Source organism: Schistocerca serialis, chromosome 1 (genome assembly GCF_023864345.2).
Source record: "Schistocerca serialis cubense isolate TAMUIC-IGC-003099 chromosome 1, iqSchSeri2.2, whole genome shotgun sequence".
NCBI classification, from domain to species: domain Eukaryota; kingdom Metazoa; phylum Arthropoda; class Insecta; order Orthoptera; family Acrididae; genus Schistocerca; species Schistocerca serialis.
The window spans coordinates 1,106,842,078-1,106,869,529 of NC_064638.1; the positions used below are offsets into that span (position 1 = coordinate 1,106,842,078).

Here is a 27,452-nt window from a genome sequence, read left to right on the forward strand (position 1 = left end):
TATGAATGCGTGGTGTCTGTTCTCTCGCACACGTGCAAAATAACAGATGCCACACATTCATATAATCATTGTTAATGCTGATTCTGGACTACCATGCAACCCGATGGTCTTCACTTGGCATTTCCACAGGTGAAGGTGACCTGTTGTATTGGAGCAATTTTATGAAATATTGCTATCTTGACAACGTAATCGCCTGGTGTCTGTTAATAATAAATGCAACAAGCAGGAATCGAACCGATATCCCATTCATATTATTTTAGGATCAGTCGGCAAGCGCAGTATATTCAACGTTTGCAGCCGCATTATGTTGCAACGGGAGAAGAGCATTACTGTAAGAGAGGTCTGATCCCTGACTCCGTAGAAGCCTGTTCCATGCATTCATTTCCTTGCTTTATCTAATTTTTTTTGCGACTGCATCGACATTCATCAGCTGCGTCAGGTACTCAGTGCGTGCTTCCATTATGTCCAATACCTGCACAGATCCCACAAATCTATGACTTAAATGCCACCAAAACCAGTTTATAGACGGTTTAACTCTTATTCCGTTACAGTTAAATTCTGACACTAACAGTGAAAACAACTCACAAATTAGAAACGGAGAAGAAGAAGGGCTCTTATTAAGTGGCTAGTTATCGGTGAGGTTCTGACACGGAAACTGTGCCAGCTACATGTCATCGGGATATGAAGACGCTTTTTGTCATCATAGACCCAAGTGGAACCCATTTGGAAACGTTCACTATTTCAACAAATTTCTTAAATCTAGAAATACCGCCATTGATTATAAAGTTACCAGATCAATCGATTATTACTGTCAATATCTCTATTGCTTCCTTCATTCAGCTGATGCTACATGTATGGTTGAAGGAAGAATTTAACGTCTTTTGGTCATTTTTAAAAGCAGTAACAGTTAAATTAATTAGTTCTTTCTATATATAGAGAATACTTTTCTAGTTAATACCGGACATTTCTAATTATTCTTTGACTATATTAAAGCCAAATTAAATGCTGAGGACATTACCTGATAGCCGGCAGCGGTGGCCGTGCGGTTCTAGGCGCTGCAGTCCGGAGCCGCGGGACTGCTACGGTCGCAGGTTCGAATCCTGCCTCGGGCATGGATGTGTGTGATGTCCTTAGGTTAGTTAGGTTTAAGTACTTCTAAGTTCTAGGGGACTAATGACCTAAGATGTTAATTCCCATAGTGCTCAGTGCTATTTGAACCATTTGAGCCATTACCTGACAACAGAAATCACGTTGCATTTGCTCTTAGCAACGACGTCGGTAAAATGCTAATACTGTCAGTACACGCCAATTCAAAAGCTAGAGAATGTTCATTTCATCCGTTAAATACCACGGTCATTCTTTACAGATGACTTGGTTGACGTCACCTATTTCAAGTAGTATAAGAAATAAAATATTACAGAATTTCAACTGCTTTTGTTGCAATGGATTCAAATTTTAACATAGGACGTGGTCAAGGTTCACATTTTCGCAGAATTATTTTGAATTTTGTATCTACTTCAAGAATATAGAAAAATACTGCACAGTTGGAAACCTCACATCCGACTTAGGTTCCTTAATCGCCAACCAGAAATTCTAACTCTGTGGCCGGCCGCAGGGGCCGAGCGGCTCTAGACGCTTCAGTCTGCAACCGCGAGACCTCTACGGTCGCAGGTTCGAATACTGCCTCGGGCATGGATGTGTGTGATGTCCTTACGTTAGTGAGGTTTAAGTAGTTCTAAGTTCTAGGGGACTGATGACCTCATATGTTAAGAACCATAGTGCTCAGAGCCCTCTGACCCATCTAACTCTGTGGAACATGAGTTTCAATAATATGTTGTAGCGAAGACTGTTTGTTAGAGCTCTTTCTCGCCGAAAAATACGCAACTGACTTATTGCTCCTCCAGAACGACACTGTACCAGTAATTTCATCTGCAGGCAATACATATGGATTGAAAAATTTAACCGACCCGTTCCTTCCTACCGTGTGTATGCCTCACCTAAACTGGCCCTGCATCAGTTCACATACCAGGTAGTGCAGCATCATATTGACACCATCAGTGTGCTCTTACTGTCAACGTTTACTCTTCGTTTCATGTGATACTGTAATCACTGAAATCAAATCACATAATTTCCAACACAAGAGATTTCATTTCGTTCTTCCTTTCCTTCTGCCAGATCTCCTCTACGACCAGAGAAATGCGACAAAATGCGCCAGTAATCGATTCACAAACCAGTGTTTCTTTTAATATCCGCCGCAGGTGAAGGCATTTAGTATCCTCTAAAATGCCTTGAGTATCTACGTTCACGAATTTCTCTAATAAGAAAGGCTAGTTGTCCAGGTAGTAAGGAGCTTACAAACAAAGTCGGCACAGTCTGGGACAGGTCAATCGTTTGGTCTGTTAACACTGTGTAAGAATCTTGCCCCAGAGGTATCATATTTCTGTTTCTGTAGCTGCGGAAATCATTAGCTGAAACCGTGTTTAGCACCTAAGTGTATGTATCGTACTGCTAAAACTAGGATACGATTATCAACCGAAGGCTGAGTACATCCTCAAACTGAGGAAAGCCGACCTCAGTCTCCCAGAACAGATACGGGCAGAGATGGAGAAAGTTATTAGGACTAGGAAACCTGCACCAACAACGAAGGTAGCACTGTTCGAAACACTCCATGATACGTGGGAAGAGGTGTTGTAGAATAACAAAGTCATCCGGAAACTTTTTGCGTCCGTTCCCCGGCGGTTAAATGCTGTTGTACAATAGAGGAGGTTGGCAGCTAGAGACGGTACTAAGTCTGTTGTGTTCTAGGGAGAAAATTTCATTTAAGATAACTGAGTGGATTGTTTTCTCTTCAGTTAGTTTCCCGGAACATGTACGTTACTATGAAGAAAAATCAATTCTTTTGTCTTAATCTCTTTTTAAAAAAAATGGTGTAATGTAAGTTAATCACAAATGTTTGTGCTACAGCGGCCGAAATATTCATTTTAAAGAAGAGGACCAAAATATACATTTAATTTTTTCCAGTCATCCAACCGACTGCGGACTTGAAATTATTTTACAACCATGGATCAACAATACTAAGAGCAACATGGAAAAAAATCTTATCGTCTTCTATCAATATTTTTTTTATTTACGAAATGTCTCCATTCCGTCGAAAAGATACAATTTCAATCTACGAGAAAATCGTATCATGTTCCATCAGAGCTGTGATGTAGGTGGCCAGAGGAAACGATATAATGTCACTACACAAGAAACAAATTTTCTTTGGACGCTGTTGTGCGCTTAGCCTCTGCACTTTGGCAAAACTGAAGCGAAAAATCCACCAAAGCAAGACACAATTATACTGCAACACTGTTAAAATCAGAAGTTAGATAAAAATAGGGAGTTAAAAAATTATCGCCTGTAATTACGTGAAATCTTTTAATGTCCTACATCTGATATTCAAGAGCACGAACTGTTACGCAGAATTATTCTGAAAACTTTATCTTTGGCGGCTACGTTATAAGGGAACTGGGAATTGATACTCTTTCGTTTAATCACAATTGCTTTCGTAAAACTCAAGAATGATACTTTTGAACTGCAATCCAGAGTTAGTCTGGAAACAATTCGTATGGTATTTTACTGACCTTGAAAAGAAATGATATCTACTTTCGTAATAACTGCACTCAGAAAAACTATCGGACTTCGAGAAAAATAAATGACTACAGGTTCTAATGAACTTAAAAAATGCAGAAAGTAATAACACAAAATGGTTCTGAAATAATCTCGAACCAAACGAAAAGTTTACGTATTTAATTATTAAATCTATGATGAATGTAGACACTTCTGCTTTCATTATGCTAACATGGAGCTTAAACTTTATTAACGGTACTATGTTTTTTGACGAAAACACTCGTCAGTAACTATTCAATCTTTTGAAATTATTTACTCTCTAGAATTTGTGTTCCGTGCTCTTTTTATCTAAAATGAGACAGAATCTTCCAATAACGTAGTCCTAATACGCAATTAATTTTTTTATCCAATAATGAACATGCATTCTACACACGTAAATCACTCACTTTTATTAGTACACCTCAGCGACAAAGACCTAATTCCATCCAAGTTCTAACGACAAGACAACAAGAGAGCAAGAGCACGAGATAACAAGAGAGCTTTTCTCACTCGTACATATGCTTTTATAATAGTCTAACAACATAATTTTTGCGAAATGTTTCTCACTACTAGTTACAAGGTTCATGCATCGCTGCAATACATATATGTTGGTGCCAATAAAACTAAATATTGTTTCGCTTAAACGTAGTAGACACTGTCATTTAATAATTATTTCCCTTGATATGGGGCAAGCCCATTAATTCAATAATTAATTTAAAAATTAATGGGCACAAGATAGACTTGCTACGTTATGCAGATGATATTTCTATAGTCACGGAGACAAAAGAAGATCTAGAGGAAGACCTCAGAATAATGGAAAAAATTCTATGTAATCAGTATGGAATGAGAATAAACAAGAAAAAGACAAAAGTGATGGCATGCCGTACAGGAGCAGAATATGAACCTCTGAGAATGAGAATTGGAAGAGAGGAGCTGGAAATGATTAAGGAATTTACTTACCTGGGAAGCAAAATCACAAGGGATGGTAGAAGCCGGAAAGAAATTGCGAGCAGAATACAAAAGGCCAAAATTGCATTTAATCGGAGAAGGAACTTACTCACCAGCAACAACATCAGTCTGAAAATAAGGAAACGTATCTTGAAAGGTTTCGTTTGGAGTGTGGCCCCATACGGATGTGAAACTTGGACAATTGGAAGAGAAGAGAGAAGACGGCTAGAGGCCCTGGAGATGTGGTGCTATAGAAGGATGATGAAGATCAGCTGGAGAGACAAAGTAACAAATGAAGAGGTACTTAGAAGAGTACAGGGAACCTGATCTCTGTGGAGGTACATCCAAACAAGAAGATACAAACTTGTAGAGCACATCCTACGACACAACAACATCATTGGAACAATGGCAGAAGGAGCTACTGAGGGAAGGAACCGGCGGGGGCGTCCAAGGATATTATACGTGCAACAGATAATGAATGACGTTGTATGTAACACATACGTGGAAATGAAGAGGATGGCAGACAGAAGAGAGGAATGGCGCTCTGCTGGAAACCAACCTCAGGGTTGAACATCAAAAGAAGATGGAGGAATATCAGCAAAGTCTGGCTGTGACCCCACAAGTGGTTCAATGCGAAATTCTCCTAGCAATAACTCTAAAATAGATCATAGATTTCAATAAAATAGATCACACTCTTCTCCAACTACGTTCCAGGTATGAATCGGAAAAAAGGTGTGACAAAACAAATGCACATCGCGCTTTTTATACCCCCGTCGATCTCAGTTTACAATGTCGAAGATCATAGTCCGTCACTAAATTCAGCCGATAACACAAAATGTTCTCCAGAATTGGCATGACAAATAGAAGTCGTAAAACAGAGCTCCGCGTCGTGGCACTGACGGATCATTCAGCAGCGACCGGCCGCGGTATCATTCTCTGCCATGTTGCCATCTGGAATCATTCGGGTACGGTATAGAGGGCTATGGGATGAGCACACCGCTGTCTAGGTCGTCGTCGGCTTTGTAGACCTAGGAGCCGCTACTTCTCACTCAGGCACCTCCTCAGCTGACATCACGAGGCTGAGTGGAACCCGTACCAGTCCTTCCACCAAGGCAGTACCATTCAGACATGTTGGACACTTATTTATGGAGGCGGACAGTTACAGTTCTTCAAAAGTATAAATTTATACTGGCCAAAGAAGCGATAAATACACTTCCACTCTATGACACTAATCTAAAATGATATAAAGCAATTACCCTTTCGATATTGCTAAGTGTTTAGTTTCCGTACTTGCGGGATGGAAAGACAGCTATCAGGCTTATTAATGAGGCTTGGTGGTCTATCAGTAAAACGTGTGCCTGGGAACTGAAAGAATGGTGGTATCGAATCACAATCGAACTATGGACTTCTTTCAGTTTGCCTTTAACCTAACATTCGCCTCTCAATGATGCGAAGATTCGCCAGAAACATGTGGTCCGGATTCCACTTCAAATTGCAGGTGCCCTCTCCACCGTTGGATATCTCGGATAGGTTAAGAACATGCAAGTCGCCGAAGTGGCGTCCGCTTGAAACATTTGCACCAGGGCACTGAACCACACGAAGTTATTCTTCTTTTTCACCACGTTAGACGTTTAATTTACTATACAGTCGCATCTGTTATAGTAGGTGCTCCACCAGTCGTCCTCGCATTGGGATGCAATACAACACACGCCTCTAGAGTGAGTTACGAAATATTTCAAATATGCCCGGATCGTTCCGTAAATCTTTACAATTCACTACTCATCAACGGGAGAGCTGCCCGTTTCACTATTCAGTTGACCCCAGACAGAAAATTGCAAACGATTCAGGTCAGGTGATCTTGGAGGACCAGATATAGGCTCAGCTCTTGGACCATATTAGCACATCAGATGTAGTCTTAAATCAGCAGCAAAGTTTGCCACTGCTCCATCATATATGCACCGCGTGTGAAATTTGAGTGCAGTTAGACGGGGGCTTGATCGATAAGACTCATTTGGTATACTTTTGTACCGATTAGAACAATATTTCATACTGGTTCTCCCACACATTCGCAGTTATCTCCCAAACGACTTGTATGCAGACACGTGTTTACTAGAATTATTTTTTTCTATTATCGTACAATATCATCGTAGTAGCTTTAGCTGTTAATTATAGTATGCATTATAGATCACACCCAACCTACGAACCAGAGACGAACTCAAAATCGAGTACAGATTTTATATTTAATAATTATTATTGTGAATCCTACAGTGCATAATTATGCTGATGCACTTATAGACATTAACAAACTATTCTTGCGATACCCAGTACCATGAAATAAGTGTTTCCCAAGTACTTTTTAAGATTTCGTATCACACATGCGAGTCTGTGTATCTGCCGTGGCAGCTCTCAGACTTGGGGTCAGCGACTCGAACGGCCCAAATGATGAACGTGCAACCAAAATATGACAGGAGAGATTTGAGGAAATGGAGGCTTCTCGGAACTCGTGAATAGGAGCTCCAGCACTGACGTCTGTATGAGCGGGGTATGCGAAGCACTAATCGAGATCACAAAGCCAAATTGGCCCCAGCTGGGAGTCCAAGGACAGCGACGTTGCAGATAAGCCGGTCGCAGACGCTCGCCCGCCTGCGAGTAGAGGGGAAACACCCCGTGTGCTCTTGGGCAGCGTGACGGTGCAAGCCGCGACCGTTCTATAAAAGGCCGCCTACTGCACTGGTCAGACAACAGTCCGCAACATGAGGTGCCTGACACAGATCGCTCTCGCAGCCGTGCTCTGCGTCCTCCTCCTCTCCTGGACGGGTAAGACCTCCTACTGCGAGCAGTTGTCAACAGTTTGACGTCTGCCGGTGGTATTTTTGCTAAGTATAGGACATTTCTCTGCACAAACCTATAGAGTCTTCCACCAAGACTGCTATGTCCATTTAACCAAATAATCAGAGAGAATGTTTCCCAACAATCTCTCTCATACTTACGTATGGGAATACAGGCTTTTTCGGCGAATCTCGATGATGAAGTTTTCTCAGATTATAAGAATAGTGAAGGCGTTGTACAGAGGCAACTTTTCGACAAGTTTTCTACTGGTCATCTTCAAATGAAGTGGACACTGCGACTGAAGATGACGAGCAGAAAATGTGTCGAAACATTGCTCCAAAATGATACCTTGACGGCTGATAATCCGATTTTATATATATATATATATATATATATATATATATATATATATATATATATATATATATATATATATATATATATATATATATATATAAGGAATTACCATTTGTTTCAATGGAGCTGTATACTTTTTAACGGAATTCTAAAAAGGCGTAACATTGATGAAGAGAACTCTTTAATGCTATTGTAACTCTTATATAATGGTTATAATGGTTATAATGGTATTGTAACTCTTATACAAATTATCCCATAAACATGTTAAAACTGAAGTTCAAGGGTGATGGAATATACCATTACGGCGAAGACACCGCAACCTGGTGATCTCATGACAGGCTCCGTAGCTATATCAGACCTTTCGACTGTCTACTTCTTCTAACAGAAGAGTCTCATTTCAATGTGAGTACGTAAACGTAAGTTAACATTTATTTCCATCTACAAGGATCACAGTTAACAGTGTATCTAGTTCGTATAAAGTAGGGCCACGGTAAAATTCGTTTTATCTTAGTAGCGTGGTCCCACCTTCTTGTTGCATGCGACGTCATAGCCAGGCGTGAGAGCTCAATTTGGTGGTGACTGCATTGCCGTAGCCTACTCAAGGCGCCTAATCATTCATTGGTAGTTACTGGGACTACATGTGGTCCTATCACGCATCCCTGAGAGACGCCGATTGCTATTTCATATTTTAATGCGAACTTACCGTCCAATTATGTGCATTCTAATTCTATCACAATGGTTTCCTTCATACACTTGGATTCCAAGTTTGGACACTATAGCCTGATTCACTCTTTGCACGGTGAACGTTAACTGCACTAGATTTTCCTTAAGATTTCAGATGATGATTAAAAGAGAGTGAATACCAGTGTTACAGCTTCTTCATTCCTTAGAGTTGCTCTTCCGATATAAATCAGTCCCCATACATTCAACACTTAATTCTTGTCACCGAAAAGTCGCGTTTTCTAATAATGAGAGCGAAATTCGTGTAAATCTAAAAGCAATTCTCGTGCGTTTTGTTCCGTGTGCTGTAAAAGGCAGAAGATAATATTAGAGTTCAGCTTTCCATCGACGATGACGTCACTGGAGATAGACCCAAGCTCTAGGAAAGAAAAGGAAAGGCAATAAGCTATGTTCATTTTAAAGGAATCATCCCGGCAATAGCCTTAATCGATTTACAGTAGCAACAGAAAACAATTCTGGGTGGTTGGATGGGTGTTCGGAAGCCCCACGCTCCCGAATACGAGACCAGTGTGTCATCACTGCGCCATCTCCCTGTTATTGTGTGTTGTGTTGCTGCGATAAAGACGGAGAGCCGGCCGAGCGGTTCTAGGCGCTTCAGTCTGGAACCGCGCGATCGCTACGGTCGCAGGTTCGAATCCTGCCTCAGGCATGGATGTCTGTGACGTCGTTAGGCTAATTAGGTTTATGTAGTTCTAAGTTATAGTGGACTGATGACCTTAGATGTTAAGTTCCATTGTGCTCAGAACCATTTGAACCTGTCCTTCATGATTTGTAGCAGCATTTGAACCATTTTTGAAAGATGGGGAAATAGTCCAGCACTGTCCAGATGAGTATGGGGAACCACTTATAAATCACATTCAGGTTTCCCGGCGTACAAAGTCAATAGTCATTAACCTGATGTTCGCGTTATATACTGATGGAACTCACAACTGCACCTCGAAAGGTAGAGGACAATATGTCGCTCAGTACGAGCATTTAGGCCAACAGCATCTGTTCTTTCTGTAAACTGCCAATGGCGTTCGTATCTGGTGCAAAGTGTGTGGTTTAGTTCTTGTTAAGGCGACTAAAAACGTTAATTAAATTCAAAACCCTTAAGTTTACACAATAACCCTATTAAATTAACGATAAACCATATTTGTGTACAGATTAGAAGACTCACACAAATCATTACTAGTTGACACTTCCACAATGCTTTACACAACGCATATACGACTGCATGCTTCATCTTGCTTCAAGTATAACTCTGAATACCGTGGTACATATGGGAAATTATATTCAATTTTTTGCACCGTTTTCACAGAGACAACATGATCCAAAAGAAGTAATCAGTATTTTTGTATAATCATTATTGATTAGCATTGTTCGAAATAAAGTACACTTGTTTTGCAGAATGATTATGGGAATGAATTCTATCTGTTTTTAGGAATACAAATTCCCCTCCATTTTGTCGCCTGAATATGTCTAATTATTACACCATCAGTGGGTCCTTACGTTTCATTCCATACTTGAAAATATTAATTGTTCAATAGCAGACGTGATGAGTAGAGAAACAGGGTTCATTATTCCACAATAGTGAGAAAAAATTTGTACACCTAATTTTCCAAACAATAATGTCATTACCTAAACATTTAATACTTTTAGGTGTAAAAGATTATTTGCTCACTGGTCACACAGATATGCCAAGTGGCAATAAAATGTGGTTCGAAAAAGTACATAGAATCAACTACACATCCCATCATAGCAAAATCCTTTCTGTTTCATTTAATCACACAGCCACCTTCTCTATAATCTTATTCATGGTTGGCACTCAAGTTAAATGATCTCCCTGTATCTATCACACAACAGAAATACAATTCTATCGTCAAAAGAAAACTAATGGCTTATTTCCTAAATGGAAAAAATATCTGTCCTTGATTTTGAAGGCACCTTTACTCCATTAGAATGACTGCTCTCATTTCCTACTGGACGTTTACCATCTCCCTAGGTGGGCTGTTCAACTGTCATTTCTCTTTCTAACAACTTAATTTGCCGTAGTAACTCATTATTATGATTTTATTTTATTTGTGCATTAACATCTTGTTTTAAATCACTACTATTATTAATAAATTTTCTGAAGCAATAAAACAAAAAGAACGGTACGCTTGTAGCCCTGAAGCGATGTGACGAAGTCTGAAAGGCATAAACTGATCATGAGAAATAAATAAATAACCAAAATTAGCTTTCGCCTCTACACTAATCGCGCATTTCCACTGTGTCATAAAATCAAATTTAAGGTCATACTCCTTAAGAGATCTGTCAGTTGCAAATGGCGTTGTAGTCTCATTTTTGAGAATGAGCTTGCATCAGAGTCTGGTGTAGTCCTTCCTGTACCACTGTCGACGGGCCTTTGATGGGTGCCAAAATAAGTTGTCTGCGCTACCACTAACGTGATCTAAAAGTGCGACACGTCTGAAATAAAAAAAAAATACAATAAGAAATACTTTAATGTAGTATACTTTCACGAATAGTATCTTTCTTGGCATGTATTCATATTCTAATATTTCGGTGGAGATGTCAGCAAAGAGAATGTCATGGAAGCATTGTGGGAAGTGACAGGTCTTTCTGTGGCTCAGCAAGCAGAAAAGCAACGAAATATTTTCAATATAAATCACTTCATTTTGTACTAAGAATCTAAAGTAAAATATCTGCGATGATGAATGTAGTACATATTTCCATTCCACCATTACTTACAAGAGGTAGGACGAAAATAATTTGTCTGCCATGCGGAAACGTCCGTAAACGTTTCAGTTTCCAGACAATTAACAGAATTTTCTTCCTGGAGAAATGTGAAGGAACATTACTAAAAGTATAAACCACAACATTTTGTGAAATGAACCAATATTAGGTACTAGTGAAGACCTTTTAGCTATCAGTTTAATTCATTAAATCAGAATGATATTATATGGTTTTTTAATGACCTGATAAGAACATTAGCGGTTTTGTCTGTCACATATTCCATGAAATAGAATACATTTGTTTGGTCATCGCACCAAAATGTCGAAATCTAATCATGGCAAGGAACTGGATCACTACAGTACAAATACACATAATTCGATAACTGTATACTGAAGCGAGGAAAATGGTTTCAGAAACTCTTACACAAGGGCGTGGCCACTCACCCCTTTGTATATTTGCGTGTGTGATTGTGTTTGCGCATTTGCACTCGCCAGCACCCTTTCGTGTGAGGGATGAGTAGTGACATATCCGGCCTGCGTGGCCGAGCGGTTCTAGGTGCTTCAGTCTGGAACCGCGCTACCGCTACGGTCGCAGGTTCAAATCCTGCCTGGGGCGTGGATGTGTGTGATGTCCTTAGGTTGGTTAGGTTTAATTAGTTCTAAGTTCTAGGGGACTGATGACCTTAGACGTTAAGTCCCATAGTGCTCAGAGCCATCTGAACCATTTTTAGTAGTGACATGGAACCTTTGTAAGGAAGACGTGAGTGAAGTACTTTGATTGTGGCAAACTAATTGACAGTTTTTTTTTTTTAATTAAGGGAGCGAATAAGTGGAAAGTCAGTTCGCGGGAGAGACAAATAATAATAATTGATTTATAGAATTTGGATTTTGACAGTTTAGGAACATTTATATTATCATGACGTTCCTTTACGGGTAAAAGAAATTAAGCCATTTCGGTCTTACATGTGCTCATTGCATTCTTAATGTAGGTCTCAAGTTGTCAACAGCGTCTCCCTTTCTCGTTTCTCCTATCATCGAATTCGTTAACTGAATTCACTTCCTCGCTATCTAACTCACTGAACTCGCTGCTTGTCTTCCAGATGCTTCACCGACGCCAGATGTTAATGAAGAAGCCGTGAAAGTTCACGAAGAGAAGGTACCATCTGAGGAAGTACCAGCTGCTTCTCAGGCTGCAGAAGGTAAGTTCGAAAGCCACAACTCTTTTTTACAGATACATACATTAGTTATCTCTATACCCATGGTACAGTTATTGGTAAGAACAGATTCTGCAGTACATATTTTGTTTTCATTGTTGTCAACATTTCTTGGAAAAGAGATATGGTGAATTTTCTGTATAAATTATCTCACATTTCGTCTCATGCATTTATATGAAAAGGGCTTGCATTTCATTAGAATGTCCCTAACTCCTCTTATACAAAATGATCTTTCACCGGAACAGTGCCCGATATCAATAAAAGGAAAGTCTTATGAATATCTCCTCAGGAATCATCGAAACTATAAATGATTGAAGATACGACATAATAGTAATTGTTTGATGGGTTTTATTAATTTCTTCAGTAATTAATATCACCTGAAATCGCTTACTGCAGTGCAGTAGCTTTTAATAGCTATTTTACGAGACTTTCTTTCCGATAGTTGAGTCATACTGTATGCGTCATACTATAAGCGACGAAATGCTTGAGGTAATTGATGCATAGCAAACATGAAATCTCGCATAGAAAATTATTTCGTTATGTCACTAACACCTTGTACTGCAAAACTTTGGACTGATGACCATAGATGTTAAGTCCTATAGTGCTCAGAGCCATTTGCAAAACCTTGCCGCACGCAGTGGCCGCGCGGTTTGAGGTGCCATGTTACAGATTGCGCGGCCTCTCCCGCCGGAGGTTCGAGTCCTCCCTCGGGCATGGGTGTGTCTTTGTCCTTAGGATAATTTAGGTTAAGTAGTGTGTAAGCTTATGCAGTGATGACCTTAGCAGTTAAGTCCCATAAGATTTCACACGCATTTTGAACATTTGATGCGAAGATTCCGTAAACATACGTTATTATTAGTTGTGTCTACAGACCTTCAATTTTCTTCATCAGAGACATTGCATTTTGTGAACTGTCACAATAATTGCATGTTTTTATAGTTTCTTCTCTTTCGCCGTAATAATTCGTATATATGCTGTGGTTTTAATTTCTGCAGCGTGCTGTACCGATAGGGCCAGTTTCAAGGTGCTCTGTAAGTGTAGGGTATTAAATATTACATATTGATTCTTGATCTTTCTCAATATTTTATGTATTAGCCAAATAAGGAGAGTTCTCAGTTTTAGGAAGATAAATGGTCAGATGATATTCCTAATGTTGGAACTATTAGTGTCGTGAACAAAAGTGTTTTGGAGTCAACTATATTTTACACTGCTTTTATGCTACCTCTGTTCTCAGCGGCTGAAACGCTCCTGGAGTGTCTCTGCACTGGGTAAATGATGGCACCTTAAATCAGGCGGCTATTGAGGACATTCTTCTTTTGCTACAAATTATTGTGTGCGAAAACCATCTTTCCCGTGACAGATTATGCTTACTAGTACACTAAAATTTCGTATCGAACATTTGCGTTTCACAAGCATTTTGTCCACAAGGAATTCTAAGAAGGATCAGTTGCTAGAAGAGTTGGTTCGATTCCTCGTTTGTCACACAATTTATATTTGCAGAAGCTTTCACCACACAGCGCAGCAGAGCAAACGGTTGATTCAAGGCGAAGGGTTTCTTACGGTGCTTATATTTAACAGTGTACTTCATAACGACACAGTGACTGAGCAGATGCTCGGGAGAAGTGAGAGGGTACTGGCAGCAAAGCTAACAGGACGTAATAAGTCTGGTACTAAGTGACTTTACGTAATAACTGTTCAGAAAATTCCAGCTGCATTATGTGGAGCCGTAGGAACATGAAATGAGGGAAACAATTTGTTCCAACTATCACTGCATTCTCCATGCCCTATTCCCACAGTATTTAAGGTAGTTCATATTCGATACAGTAAACGGAACTGTTTCATATGATGGAACCCGTGAAGCACTGTCAATATGACTTTTAAACAGCTTTAATGCGTAAGATATTAAAACTTACAGAGATGGTCTATTCAAATCATGCTGAAATGAGTGGCATGTACACGGTATTTGAATCCATATACTGGCATGAGTCCCTATATCAACGTTTCAGTGTTGCAATGAAGGGTTTGAAGCTTCTTGACAGACGCCAGAGAGAAGATAGTAATAAGTCAGTAAGTCATGCATGGAAAAGTGTTTCGCGTATTGTACAAAAAAAAAAAAAAAATTATACGAGGTCAGGTAATCGATATTGGATAGCAGTAACTAAGGTATGTCGAAGTTTTGCTATCGTTAGAAACGTCTGCTACAATCGAAAGATGAGGACACTCAGTTCCTGGAAGATCTGTCAGTTGATTATTAAAGTTTTTGCTGTGATCAGTTATTACGGTTCGAAATTTTGTGTTCCAGGCAAATCACTACGAAGTATTTTTATATTAGTTGTGTTTAAAGATTTTCCGCTATTCCAATACGATGAATGGTGGTACTTCTGCTTACTTTACGCTAAGGCCCCATACGATGAATGTCGACACTTCCGCTTCCTTTATGCTAAGAAGGGACTTAAACTTCATTATCGTGATTATATTTTTTGAGAAAGACACTCGTCAGAAAGTATTGAATTTTTTTTAAATTATTCGTTCTCTAATACTTGTGTTTCATGCTCAACGTAGTTTGCATTCCAATGGCGTATTTGTACCCTTCTATTTTTTTCCTTTTCGTCATTATATCGTTAATCTGACCATCTTATGTTTGTTACCTCTAAGATAGAATAACCTTCGTCCCATCTTCATTATAACCAGAGGGCTGTCATTCGCCTACGGATCCTGTTTAACAGGATTTTGTCTTTTACTTCTTACGTAACAATTTTGTATGATATGATAATTGGCTGGCGACTTGCACGATTTATTAACGGGTGTGATATAAAAATCAGTCATTTGTAACAATTGACAATGGTCTGAAGCTGAAATGTAGATCGTATAATGAAACATACCAAACAATCAAATTGCGGTTGCAACTTTCCTTAAGTTTCACAACAGTTTGGTTTTACTTAAATCTTAAATATGGTGTGCTTATCATTCATTCGACGTTTACTTTAGAGGACAATTTGCATAATACAAAAGTTAAACTTTTACTGTATTGCATTCTATGCTACCCTACTGGTAGATCAGTTTTTCACATACTGATTATGTAAGTTCTAATTTTGTCAGATGACTTCCGCCGTGAACTGAGATTCCAAGTACAAGTATCATAACCCAGTATACTCCCCGTATCTTAAACTTTACGTAAGCGATCTCGAAATCACTTCCTGGTTATTTCCAATTGGGGTCACCTCCTGTCCCTCTACCAGCTAGTCTGGTATTTGGCTGAAAAGATGTTACACTTTAAAATGGGTAGGATCTTGAAAAGCCCACGCTACCTCCTTGGAGTATATAGTTCAGAGTAGTATCTCAAGGAGCGCTTTATAACGTAGCTCATCCGCTCCAGGTATACTATCTGTATGGTATCTATGAGGGACATTCAATAAATACACATACTGATTTAAATGTGAAATCTTTTGGAGGAGTTTTCTACTTTCTTGACTTTGGGTTAGCATCCGTTGGATAAGTTGAGAACAACACTGACGGATAAAAATTATTTTGCTTACAACCTTGCAAATAACGGTGGCGTGTCCTCTTAAAGTACCCACATTAGTTGAAGAATGTTTAGTTATCCGCTTTTGCTTCCTGAACGTGAAAAACCGGCTAAGATCTTTTCTCAAATTATCTTACAGTACGGTGAAAGTTTTACGGACCGCGGAAATTTTTAGTGAGTAGAAAAACCCAGAAGTGGTCGAACCTCATTGACTGGAGAGCCTCTTCCTGACTGGGCAGCTGAAGTGTTAACTCGTTCGCTTGAAACCCGCATTGACGACATCATCCATGAAGGCTGAAGTGTTACAGTTGGACGTATAGCAAAAACAGTTGCTATAGCGGTTGACACAGTCCGTAACGTTATCAGTACCTAGCACAAGTACAGCAAAACAAGTGCAAGGAGGGTTCGGAAAGAGTTAATGTTATAACACAAGTACACGAGACTTAAAGTATGTACGTACCTGAGAGAATGTAATGAAAGGTAAAGTTGCCTTTTCTGAACAATTTTTCGACCTGTAATGAAACTTGGGTTCACCATTGTGAAACAGAATCCAAAAGACATAGCAGTGAATGGAAACACACCAGCTCATCTGTCCGAAAGAAATTCCGAACACGGGCATCAAAAGTCGTCTTAACCGTCTTTTGGGATGCCCAAGATATCGTCTTTTTTGGTTAATTGGAAGACCAGCGTACAGTAAACAATATCAACTAGTCAGACATGCTGATCAATAAACTAAAGCCATCAATAAGAGAAAAACGCCACGGATCTAAAAGAAAAGGCTTGATGTTGCTACACGACAATGCTCGCCCTCGCACTGCCCAGCTGGCCCAAGGAACCACTGAGTTGGGAGGTACTACTTCATCCTTCCTACAGTCCAGATTTGCTTATTTGGATTTTCTTCTGTTTGGTCCACTCAAGGAGACATTAGGTGGAAAAACAACAAGAACTAAGTGGGTCAACGAATTTGTGGGAATGTCGCCCTAACAACACGACAAGTACTTCTTTGTATCAGGTATTAAAAAACTAGCTTATCGTTGGGACAACATTATTGATATAGGTGGGAATTTTTGAGAAGATGTAAAAGTTTAATTATGTAAAAACGCAATTTTTTTCAACATCGTTTTGTCTTTTTAAGTAATTAATGTCTCTCGTGTGCGCTCACTGTAGGCCTTCCCCACTAAAACTGTTTTCTTAGTGGCAGTAACAACGAAACACCAACCAATATTATTTATAAATTATTGACGAGGACGGAAATACGACGCTATGATGGCTGAATTGATTATTACGAAATAAACGCGTAGGTTCGAGGTTTGCTTCATAATCGGTCCTTGGATTGTTTTTCCCACTTGTTTTTTCTTTTAGTTTCGGCATAGCTTTGTGTACGTCAAAAACATCGTGTTGTACCGCGCTTCAAGTTACTCCTCTAACCATTTTCTCCTGTGAATGGATGAGATCAGTTTACAAGTAAGATGACGGCAATGTCAGAAAGAACACCGAGCCAGGAGGCGCGGTGATTAGCACACTGGACTCGCATTCGGGAGGACGACGGTTCAATCCCCCGTCCGACCATCCTGAGTTAGGTTTTCCGTGATTTCCCTAAATAAAAAAAATGGTTCAAATGGCTCTGAGCACTATGGGACTTAACATCTATGGTCATCAGTCCCCTAGAACTTAGAACTACTTAAACCTAACTAAGCTAAGGACAGCACACAACACCCAGCCATCACGAGGCAGAGAAAATCCCTGACCCCGCCGGTAATCGAACCCGGGAACCCGGACGTTTCCCTAAATCACTCCAGGAAAATGCCGGGATGGTTCCTTTGAAAGGGCACGGCCGACTTCCTTCCTCATCGTTCCCTAATCCGATGAGACCGATGACCTCGCTGTTTGGTCTCTTCCCCCAAAACAGCCCAATCCAACCTGAAAAAACAAACATATTCACATAGTGTAACTAGAAACTTTCTGGCGGCATTCAGCTCTGATTTACAGCACAGATCTCTAAGGGCGTAATAAGAGGCGGTTCTGATGACACGATTGCCTCCGCAGGTGAAGCAGCAGCACGTGTGAAGCGAGGAGGCGGCGGCTGCAAGACGTGCGGAGGCGGCGTTGGCGGCCACGGAGGCGGCCACGGAGGCGGCCTCGGAGGCGGCCATCACGGGGGCGGCGGCTTTGGGGGTGGCGGCAGCGGTAGCTACTCTCAGAGCAGCTCCCAAGCCTCCAGCTCCAGCTCCAGCGGCAGCTTTGGGGGCGGCATAGGGGGTGGCAAGCAGTGAGTATCAGCCGTCATAGTTCCTTCGCCTAATACTATATTACAGGTGACGTAGATGTATCGAAAGAAATGCTTGCTACTTACAGGGCATATTAGGAGTGGCTTTACTGATCTTCCATAGAAACCTCTCACTTCTATAGAGGGTCAATTTCTCACACATTCATGCTTCTAACTGGAACCACCCCTTAGAAAAATTTTATAAATGATAGTGCTGGAAAACCTCTATGTTATTTAATTTTCAAACAGCTGAGCAAAACTGAACGTACTCAGAAATTTCTCTCTTTACTTATTCTGATCAGCACTAAACAGACACACAATATTTTTAGCGCAACGCAGTCTGACTTCTAATAATCTCTACAAAAGAATGGCCCTAACTAACAATAACCTATATCTTTCATGAATCACTTACCTCACAAAAATCTTCGTTACTCGAACTGCTGCAATACAGCGAGCGCCAATACTGCTAGCTAAATAAAAGATTCAAACTACTGAAGGCACTAACTACTGATAGGTATAATTAGCAAATGAAAGATTTTGATAGAGAATAAACAATGTATATACCTTAATAGTGTTCAATAGTCATAATATATACTGTATATCAGTTCATGACATCCAGTCTTACAAATTTACTGACTCTGATGTACACACGTCCAGATCAACAGCTCTCAAAACTCCGCCTTCTCTCTCCCCACATCCACCACTGCTGGCGGGTCACCTCCAACTGCGCAACGCTACGCGCTGTTCACATCCAACTGAACTGCACATAGCACAGTCAGTGATTTTCATACAGAGCGCTACGTGGCGTTACCAACATAAAAACCTAAACAGCCTACTTAGATTACTTATAGCTTATTGTCACTGAGCAGTCGTCAGAATTTAACGTAACGCATTAAAGAACAATTGTGAACGTGGTAAGCAGAATGTTACCGATTCTAAATAATAAATATATTCACATTTATTTATCTGTCACAATCCTGTCCTTCATGATTTACAACAGCTTCGCTCCTTTGCGTTTACGTGTGTGACGTCTTTGGACCGATTATGGGCTAATTTAGAAGGATAATAGCACCTAATGATGACAGTAATTATCGAAACCAGCAGTGGCAGTTTTCAATTAAACAAAAAGAGCGATTAGGATTGTCAAATAAAATTTAACTGACGATATACCTGATAATTATTGAAGCTTTGGCCATTTGATGACAAATACAAACAACTGAATATTTTCGTGTTATTTTATACTGATTTGTAGAGGTAAAGCTCGACAGAAAGTCAAGACGTTTGCTCATTAGTTTATATTTTCCGAGTAAAGAAAATTTTAAAAAAAGACGCACCACGAAGTTATTATCTGAGTTTTACGCGAACCAGTAGGTGTGTTGTACATGTAGAGAAAACTATTGATGACAGTTTCAGAATAATTGTATGATTTATTCAAAATAACAATCTTCGCAAATTGAGCAAGTCAATAAAGCTTTGATCCACATCTGGCCCTTATTCAAGCATTTATTCGGCATGACGTTTATTGGTAGTTGTTGGATGTCCTCCTGAGAAATATCTTGCTAGATTCTGTCCAATCGGCGCGTTAAATCGTCGAAATCCCGAGCTGGCTGGAGGGTCGTGCCCATAAAGTTCCAAACATTCTGAATTGGGGAGAGATGCGGAGTCTTACTGGCCGCGGTAGAGTTTGGCAAGGTCGAAGGCAAGCAGTGGAAACTCTCTGCGTCTATGGGTGGGCATTATCTTTCTGAAATGTAAGCCCAGGATGTCTTCCCATGAAAAGCGTAGAGCATCGTTGACTTGCCGCTGTACTGCAAGGGTGCTGCGGATGGCAACTAAAGCGGTCCTGCTACAAACAAAAACAAATGACACTCCATACCATTACTCCTGGTTGTCGAGACGTACAGTGGGTGACAGGTTGGTACCCCACCGCTGTCTGATGTATTTCCACACACATCTTTGCTGGCAATCAGGGCTCAGTTCGTAGCGGGATACATCGCTGAAGACAATTCTACTCCGATCAATGAGATTACAGGCTGAAGATGTTTCTGGAGATTACCCGGATAGTGGTGGGATATCAGATTGACGGTCGCCCGCCATGCAACCGGACAACAAGGAGTGAAAGTCTGGGATGCTATTTTATTTCATATCACCCCTTTGGTTGAGATCCGAGGCACCCTTACAGCACGGCCATACGTCGACGATATTCTACACCCTGTTTTGTCGCCTTTCATGACAACCCCTCCTGGTATTACATTTCAGCACGAGAGCCGAGAGGTCTTACCGCTGTCTTCGTGCTTGCCACACCCTATCTTGCGCAGCAGGGTCCCCGGATCTCTCCTCAGTCGAGAACGTTTGGATGATGATGTTTGATTTGCGGTGTGCTCAACTGCGTGGTCATCAGCGTCCATACAAAGTCCAAATTTTTACTCAGACCAGTTTTTTTCACAGTCCAATCTAGCCACTGTCACGAATGATGATGATGATGAAATGCTACGTTTAGAGCATTACGAGCAGAGCACTCCAACCAGCTAGGATATTTGAGGATCTAACGCGCCAGTGGGATCTGGCACGATATGCCTCAGGAGGACATGCAATATCTCTACCAATGCCAAGCCAAATAATTGCTTGCATAAGGGCCAGAGGTGGACTGGCAAGTTATTGACTTGCTCAATTTGTAAAGCTCTTTCTCTTGTTAAATCATCAATTTTGATGACATTGTAATCACTTGTTTGTCTGTACATGTACATCACACCTACCGCTTTCCGTTGCAATAGGATAATTCCTTCGTGTTGCCTCGTTTTCTTACGTGGACTCATATTAACGATTGAAGCGTCACTGGTACTATCGCCGACAGTATTATGTGATCTGACAGATCTTGTAGGGCCTAACAAATTATGTAGTTACATAATGTTCTCCAAGTTGCACGATGTAGTCAGAGAAGAAAATAAGTAAATAAAGTATAAAATTAAGCTGCTTTTGACGTAAGTAAATTTATGTGACGGTAAAGATTTGAAACACTTTATGTAATATGTATTTACTTTCTTTGTTTCAGTGGACATGGAAAGTGAGAAGCCTGGACGTGATCGCTTGTCTCTGCTGCTCACTGATGCCATTGTAACTTGGATAAAATAAACTTCTTTCTTAATATTACTGGGTCTGTCAATGTTCTTTACTCTGTCCTGATACTGTAAGCTAAGAAAATGTATTCTCGCTAAAGACACGTACTTTAACCAGCCTTCACGAAACCAACGTAGCTACGGAGGGATCGATGATCTGAAATCCAAGAACAACGTATGTTTTGCTACAGAGTAGCCAGACGGAATGTAGAACAGCCTAAACAGTAGCATTATCCGTTGTACAAGCTGTGACTGACTGAAGCTCATGTTTGAAAAAGACATACGTACGTCAGATGTACCCTTGCCCGTAGCTGAGGTCGGTACCCCATGTGTTTGCACTGACGCTCGACTACGAGGTGGCAGGTTCGAGTCTGGTCTTGGAAGTAAAATTTAGTTGGTAGTTAATGCTGTGCTTCCGGATGTTTAGCGGAATTGTTGTTTCTCCTGTATAAACCGAAATAACTCGGCTGAACAACCTGAAACACATTATTATCCAGCCGAGAAAAACTGTGAGATCACTACATCGATAGTACGTACACAGCAAGGGTAAGAGAGATTGTGGTATACAACTTCTGATCATCACGCTTTGCGCTAATGTCCTTAGTTCTGTTTCAAACCTTTCCACAGTGTCTCACGTAGTGAGGACAAGTGAAACTATTGTCAGTGATCCTTTCGTCGGATGGAACGTTAAACTCGGCGATCACCTTGGCGCTGTTCGTAGGAACTAGGCTATGTGTTGGAACCGGATTTCTCCCTCGGCCTTAACTTCATCAAAATAAATAAATATAAATAAAAAACAACACTAAACTGTTTAAATGCACAGCATGTTACAGACGTACAACTGACACCTGTAATGACATACGGGAAATATGATAAACTACCTGCACGAGGTCTTTGCCTGGAAAGGTAATGAAAGATTAATGCATCTACCTTCAACGTTCATTTTATGAGCACTGACCAACTTCGCTTTTAGGCCAGATGTAGGCATCAAAGCACAGTCCATTACAGTAATATACACGGAATCTAAAAGCGTCGACTACCCTCATAAATTTTCGATATCCGTAGATAAAATCTTTAACAAGCAAAGAAGGAAGCTATTTTTCCAACGATAAATATTCGAAATTTTACTAGAGAGAAATTATGACAACAATGTTTTGTTCTAATGCAGCTTTTTTACCTTTTATGATTGAATTCAAGAGAGGATTCAGTTATATAGTCCTCGTAGTTTTTTGGAGTAAAATGTTTCACATAAGTATGTGGGAGCCAGACTAAATTTGAGGACCGAGGCTGCTGACGTCACACTCCTATCTTCACGGTCCTGCAAATTTCGGAGAATCGTGCAGAAATTTAGTCTTTCATATACCATATTTTCTGCTGATTTTTTGATTGCTACTTATATTAATACAAGCGAGTGAGTTGAAAACTCAGCATAGGTGAATTGTGTGAGTCACTTTCCGGCAAAAGTAGCATAATTACAACAATCCTTATAGAAGGAAGAATACTCACGTATACAAACAAATTTGAAAGTACGTTGAGAATTTATCGAGAGCTTGTAGTGAGAACATTATGCTGGAGGTGACTTCATAATTTAGACAGCCAACAGTCAACTATACCCTAGCTACTTATGTTGACAAGGGCCTAAACTCAGTTGAGAGTAACGTTGGTTACAAACTTCTGGTCACTGGCGATACTCGAATACGTAACGTGCATACACGAACTGAAAATTGGAAAGTCTTTTACCACCCAGTAGCAAATTCACTGCAATGTTTAAACTCAATGTTTTCAAAATTTCTACAAAATGTTGCAAAAGGGCGAAGCATGGAAGTTTGGAAGTTAAACATCCAACTGGCAGAGAGGTCGTTGGTGATGAAACGCTAGTTCAGTTGGACAAGGATGGTCAAGGAAACTGCATGCGGTTTACTTAAAAGAATTACCCCACCATTTGTCTGAAACAGTTTAAAGACACAACAGAAATTCTAAAACTCAGTGAATAAAACTGGTTTTTGTTATTGCTTCCACATGTCCTACACCCCTGTAAAAAGAGTTCTACGGATGAATGAAGCTACTACTACTTATACTATCACAAACGTGTTCCTTGCGTTAAACTCGTAGATGTGAAGTACTTAAAGAGCTTACCATCATTCACGGCCACAATGGAGACAGAGAGTGAAGATACATTTCACTTTTCAATGATTTAGTTGGTCGAAAACCGAATATGCGTTTAGCCGCAGTGCGCATCTTATCAGCTTTTACACTTCTCGCAAGAATAGAGCTCTGGAGGGCTGGAAAAAATTAGGTAGGACTCAAAACATTCTGTCTGCACAAAACCAGAATACTTCACGGTCTGAAGACTGTTACGCCAGACAGACAGCGATTGTTATACACCGGTGTGCAAAACTTAACGACGGAAGTCGAGGGCGTGCTCAAAAGTACAGCCTCCGAATTTTTTATGTGAACACCCTTAAAGCTTTTGAAATAAAATTACATTTAATAACATTCTACATCTTTAATCTTCTTGTCTAAACACTTATTTCTCAACAAAGTCACCCTCCCGATGTTCTCCCTTCGAAAGACCAGTTTCTTGATACTGTCACTGTAGAATTTTTGACTCTGTTGACGGAACCACAATGTCACCTCCGCTTGCACCCCTTCACAGCTATCAAAGTGAAGCCTTCGAAGATGTTCTTTAAATTTTGGAAACAGACGACATTCTAATCAGATAAAGTCGGGACTGTATGGAGGATGATCAATAACAGTGAAGCCAAGATGTCGGATTATTGCAGATGTTGCAGCGCTCGTGTGTTGTTTGGCACTGGCTAAAGGAGAGCTTCATCCATGAGTGGAAGATATCTTAAAATTCTAAACTGCACGCTGTTTCTCAGCACACTCATGTAGTTACGTTATATACCGCAACCTTAAACGCTACAGTTCGGCGCCCTCTAGCGGCAGAGTGTCACAACCTGCGTCCGGCAAGTGGTGAAGTCGGCCGACTGGTACCTCAATCGATACTGAGAACAGAATAAGAATTCGGAGGCATTACTTTTCACCATGCCCTCATAACTATTGAACGATGTGTCCACTGCCAAACAACATAGCTCAATGAAACTTGGGACATATGTAGGAGGAACTGCTGCAGTATAGTACAGAAAATAACCGAAAGATATATACAATGAGATGATGGAGATAATTATTACACTGAAGTCACCGCGATTTATTACGATGAACATAGTTTTAAATACAATACGTGATCACCTCGAACGGCATTCCAAGTGTTGCCACGCGCTACCATGCTGGGCACATGGTTAAAAAGGAGTTCTTGTGGTACGACGTCCCACTCCTCGAACAGTGTATTATCGCTGGATGGTCAACGGTGCGTATAGACGTGCTGCAGTACGTCAGTAGGGTGGGTTCGCCATTTGTGGCCGTCCTGAAGGTCATTCCCAGTTATTCTGACCTAGTTTCACTTTTAAGCAACTGCATTCCACTCTCAAAACAAATGTTATGCAATCTAATAACGCTAGTGTTCAAGGTCATATGACGTCACAAACTATTTCTCAACGACACCTAAGCTCTGGAGCTCAAAGGTTCGGGTTCGAACCCCAGTACGTGTAAATATTTTAATTTCCGTGTAATTTAATCGAAACTTCGCGACAACATTTAAGACAGGCAACTGCGCAAAGCTTCACGGTCCCTTAGGTCACCTGCCCCCCAATTTACCTGTCCTCAGGCCTTAAGTTCGAACCACGGCACCCCCAGATCCCTGCACTTCAGGCTCTAAGTTCGACACCTGCATATGCATTTATCGTTATTTTCAGCACAGTGTTTAAGCTTTGATGCCACAAGTAATTACTGTAACAAAACAGCGTATTCCTCTCAGTTTGCCAGCGCTGCAGTTGTACCATACACTACCATACACCGCTAGCTTCCGTGTCTCGACGTCTCAGACATGTGCATGTAACAACGTGTATTGCTTTAAGCTCTAGGGCTTTGAGGTTCTGAGAGCTGTAATTTAATCCGTATATTACATCTATGAGACGTTTCTAATACAGGTGTTAAGATTTTCCCCACTTCTTCAATATGCCTATTATATCCCACGGACCAATACGTGCAACTCGAGATGCATACTAACACATAATCAATTTATGAATAACCATGTACTGTTCAAAAAACTGCACTTCTTTAATAGTATGTGAAGCCATAATGTTTTGCATGAAATGCGATACCATGATACCATACAAGAATACACAAAGGGAATATCAATTGCTTGCTAACTGTTACTAACACACTTTCAGCTTTCAAGGTGTTGCAGTACGGATGTGAAAGTTGTTGTTCTCACCTTTTTATGACAGTGACCCTAACTGCTCTCTCTAGCTCTCTCAACCAATACCCCTCATGTTTCCTTGCATGATGGAACTGGGAGGGTTCCAACGCCCGTAGAGAAAAATGTTTTTATCGGATGTCTCATTCAGACAAAACAATTTCCACTCGCCACATGCCTCACTATAAAATGATTACAACACATCCATTGTAAAAAACAGTAAAGGTTATACGTTAAACTAACAACATCGAGACGACTTCCTGTCAGGCCTTAAGTGATGAACACAGTCTAGTAATATATTTATATGACTGTCAAGCAATGATTTTATAAGCAACATTATTAGTATTATTATTGCATATGATGTTGTGGGATACCCACTTACAATGAGTACACATCCTCAAGCTGAACCATTTCTTCTCTACATCACTACATATTGTTTAAACAGTAATGATCGTAAATGTTCACTCTGCACCACTACATATAGTGTAAACAGCAGTGACATAAAGCCCTGGGCTGTGCGGAGTGGCCGCACGGTTTGAGGCGCCATGTCACGGTTTGCGTGGCCTCTCCCGCAGTAGGTTCGAGTCCTCCATCGGGCATAGATGTGTGTGTTGTCCTTAACGTTAAGTTAGTTTAAATAGTGTGTAAGTCCCGGGAAGGATGACCTAAGCAGTTTGGTCCCTTAGGAATTCACACACATTTGAACATTGGACGAAATCCTGTGACTAAGTTTGTATTCGGACAATACTTTAAAAGCAAAGTGACATTAACGAGTTATAAGTATGGACAGTTCTACAGAAATTTCTCTATAATATCAGCAATTTTCTCTCTAAACGTGGGAAGTATTACACTGAGTTTGGAAAGTCATTCAATGTGCAGAGGTGACTTTCCACACTGTATAAAACTACGTAATAATAATGAAAAACCTCACATGCAGAAAGATACATTACAAAATCTGATGTGCTGTAGTCATGGTATTCAAAAAGCTATGGACCGATAGCTAACTGGTGGCTATATGTAAGTAACGTGTGCAAAAAGTTCTTGCTAATCCTGACACCCCATAAACATTGCGAATTGTAGCCAACTGAAGAGTTTGTATGTAAAAATTGTCTTAATTGCAGCATTTTCTTATGTGTTACCATACATAAGTCGCACATACAAGCCACTGGAACTGAATTAAGATCTTATTGAAAGCAAAAGATCTATCCTACCATACGTAAAAGCCTTCAGAATAAATAAAATAAAATAGCAGTATAAACTGTCTCTATATTTCATTATAAAACCTCTTATAAAGTAACGTAAGCATCTATTCTGCAAAATGAGGATGCAGGAGAAACATCCACTTGGTGAAGAATATCTTGTAACCGACTGGTTAGCACTAGCAAAAAAGAGTCTGAATAAAAATGGCCCCTTCCTACCAAACAATATAAGCTCGTTTGTATTACCTCCTTCAGATTATCGAAAAACAAATCTTACGACATTATTAAGCTATCGAGATGGACTCCGTTTCGAACACACATATATTTTCTGCAAAACACTTCCCCAGTCTACGATCAGCTATTGAAAGAAATAGTGATGGAGAGTGACGTAGTTACATTTACAGAACATAGTGATAACAAACATTATTACCACCTGATGTTCCATGTGAGAAGCAGAATCATATAAGGAATTATTTCTGCTTTCGAGGACATAGAAATATGGGGGTATTTTATATTTCACAGATATATTTGAAAATACCTGAACAATTGATTTCTAATAATGTAAGTCTTTTTTCCCTT

General features: G+C 40.2%; 2 protein-coding genes across 2 annotated transcripts in view; one reads left to right on the forward strand and one right to left on the reverse strand.

Annotated features, from left to right (window-relative positions):
- LOC126416573 (keratin, type I cytoskeletal 10-like) overlaps positions 1-27,452 on the reverse strand; it is a 173,796-nt gene that overhangs the window by 37,258 nt on the left and 109,086 nt on the right. The window lies entirely within an intron of this gene.
- Positions 7,256-21,390, forward strand: LOC126416564 (holotricin-3-like). Its single transcript, XM_050084313.1, has 4 exons — positions 7,256-7,413; positions 12,338-12,436; positions 18,021-18,243; positions 21,293-21,390. The coding sequence occupies exons 1-4, from the start codon at positions 7,350-7,352 to the stop codon at positions 21,306-21,308; spliced, it is 402 nt and encodes a 133-aa protein (XP_049940270.1). The 5' UTR covers positions 7,256-7,349; the 3' UTR covers positions 21,309-21,390.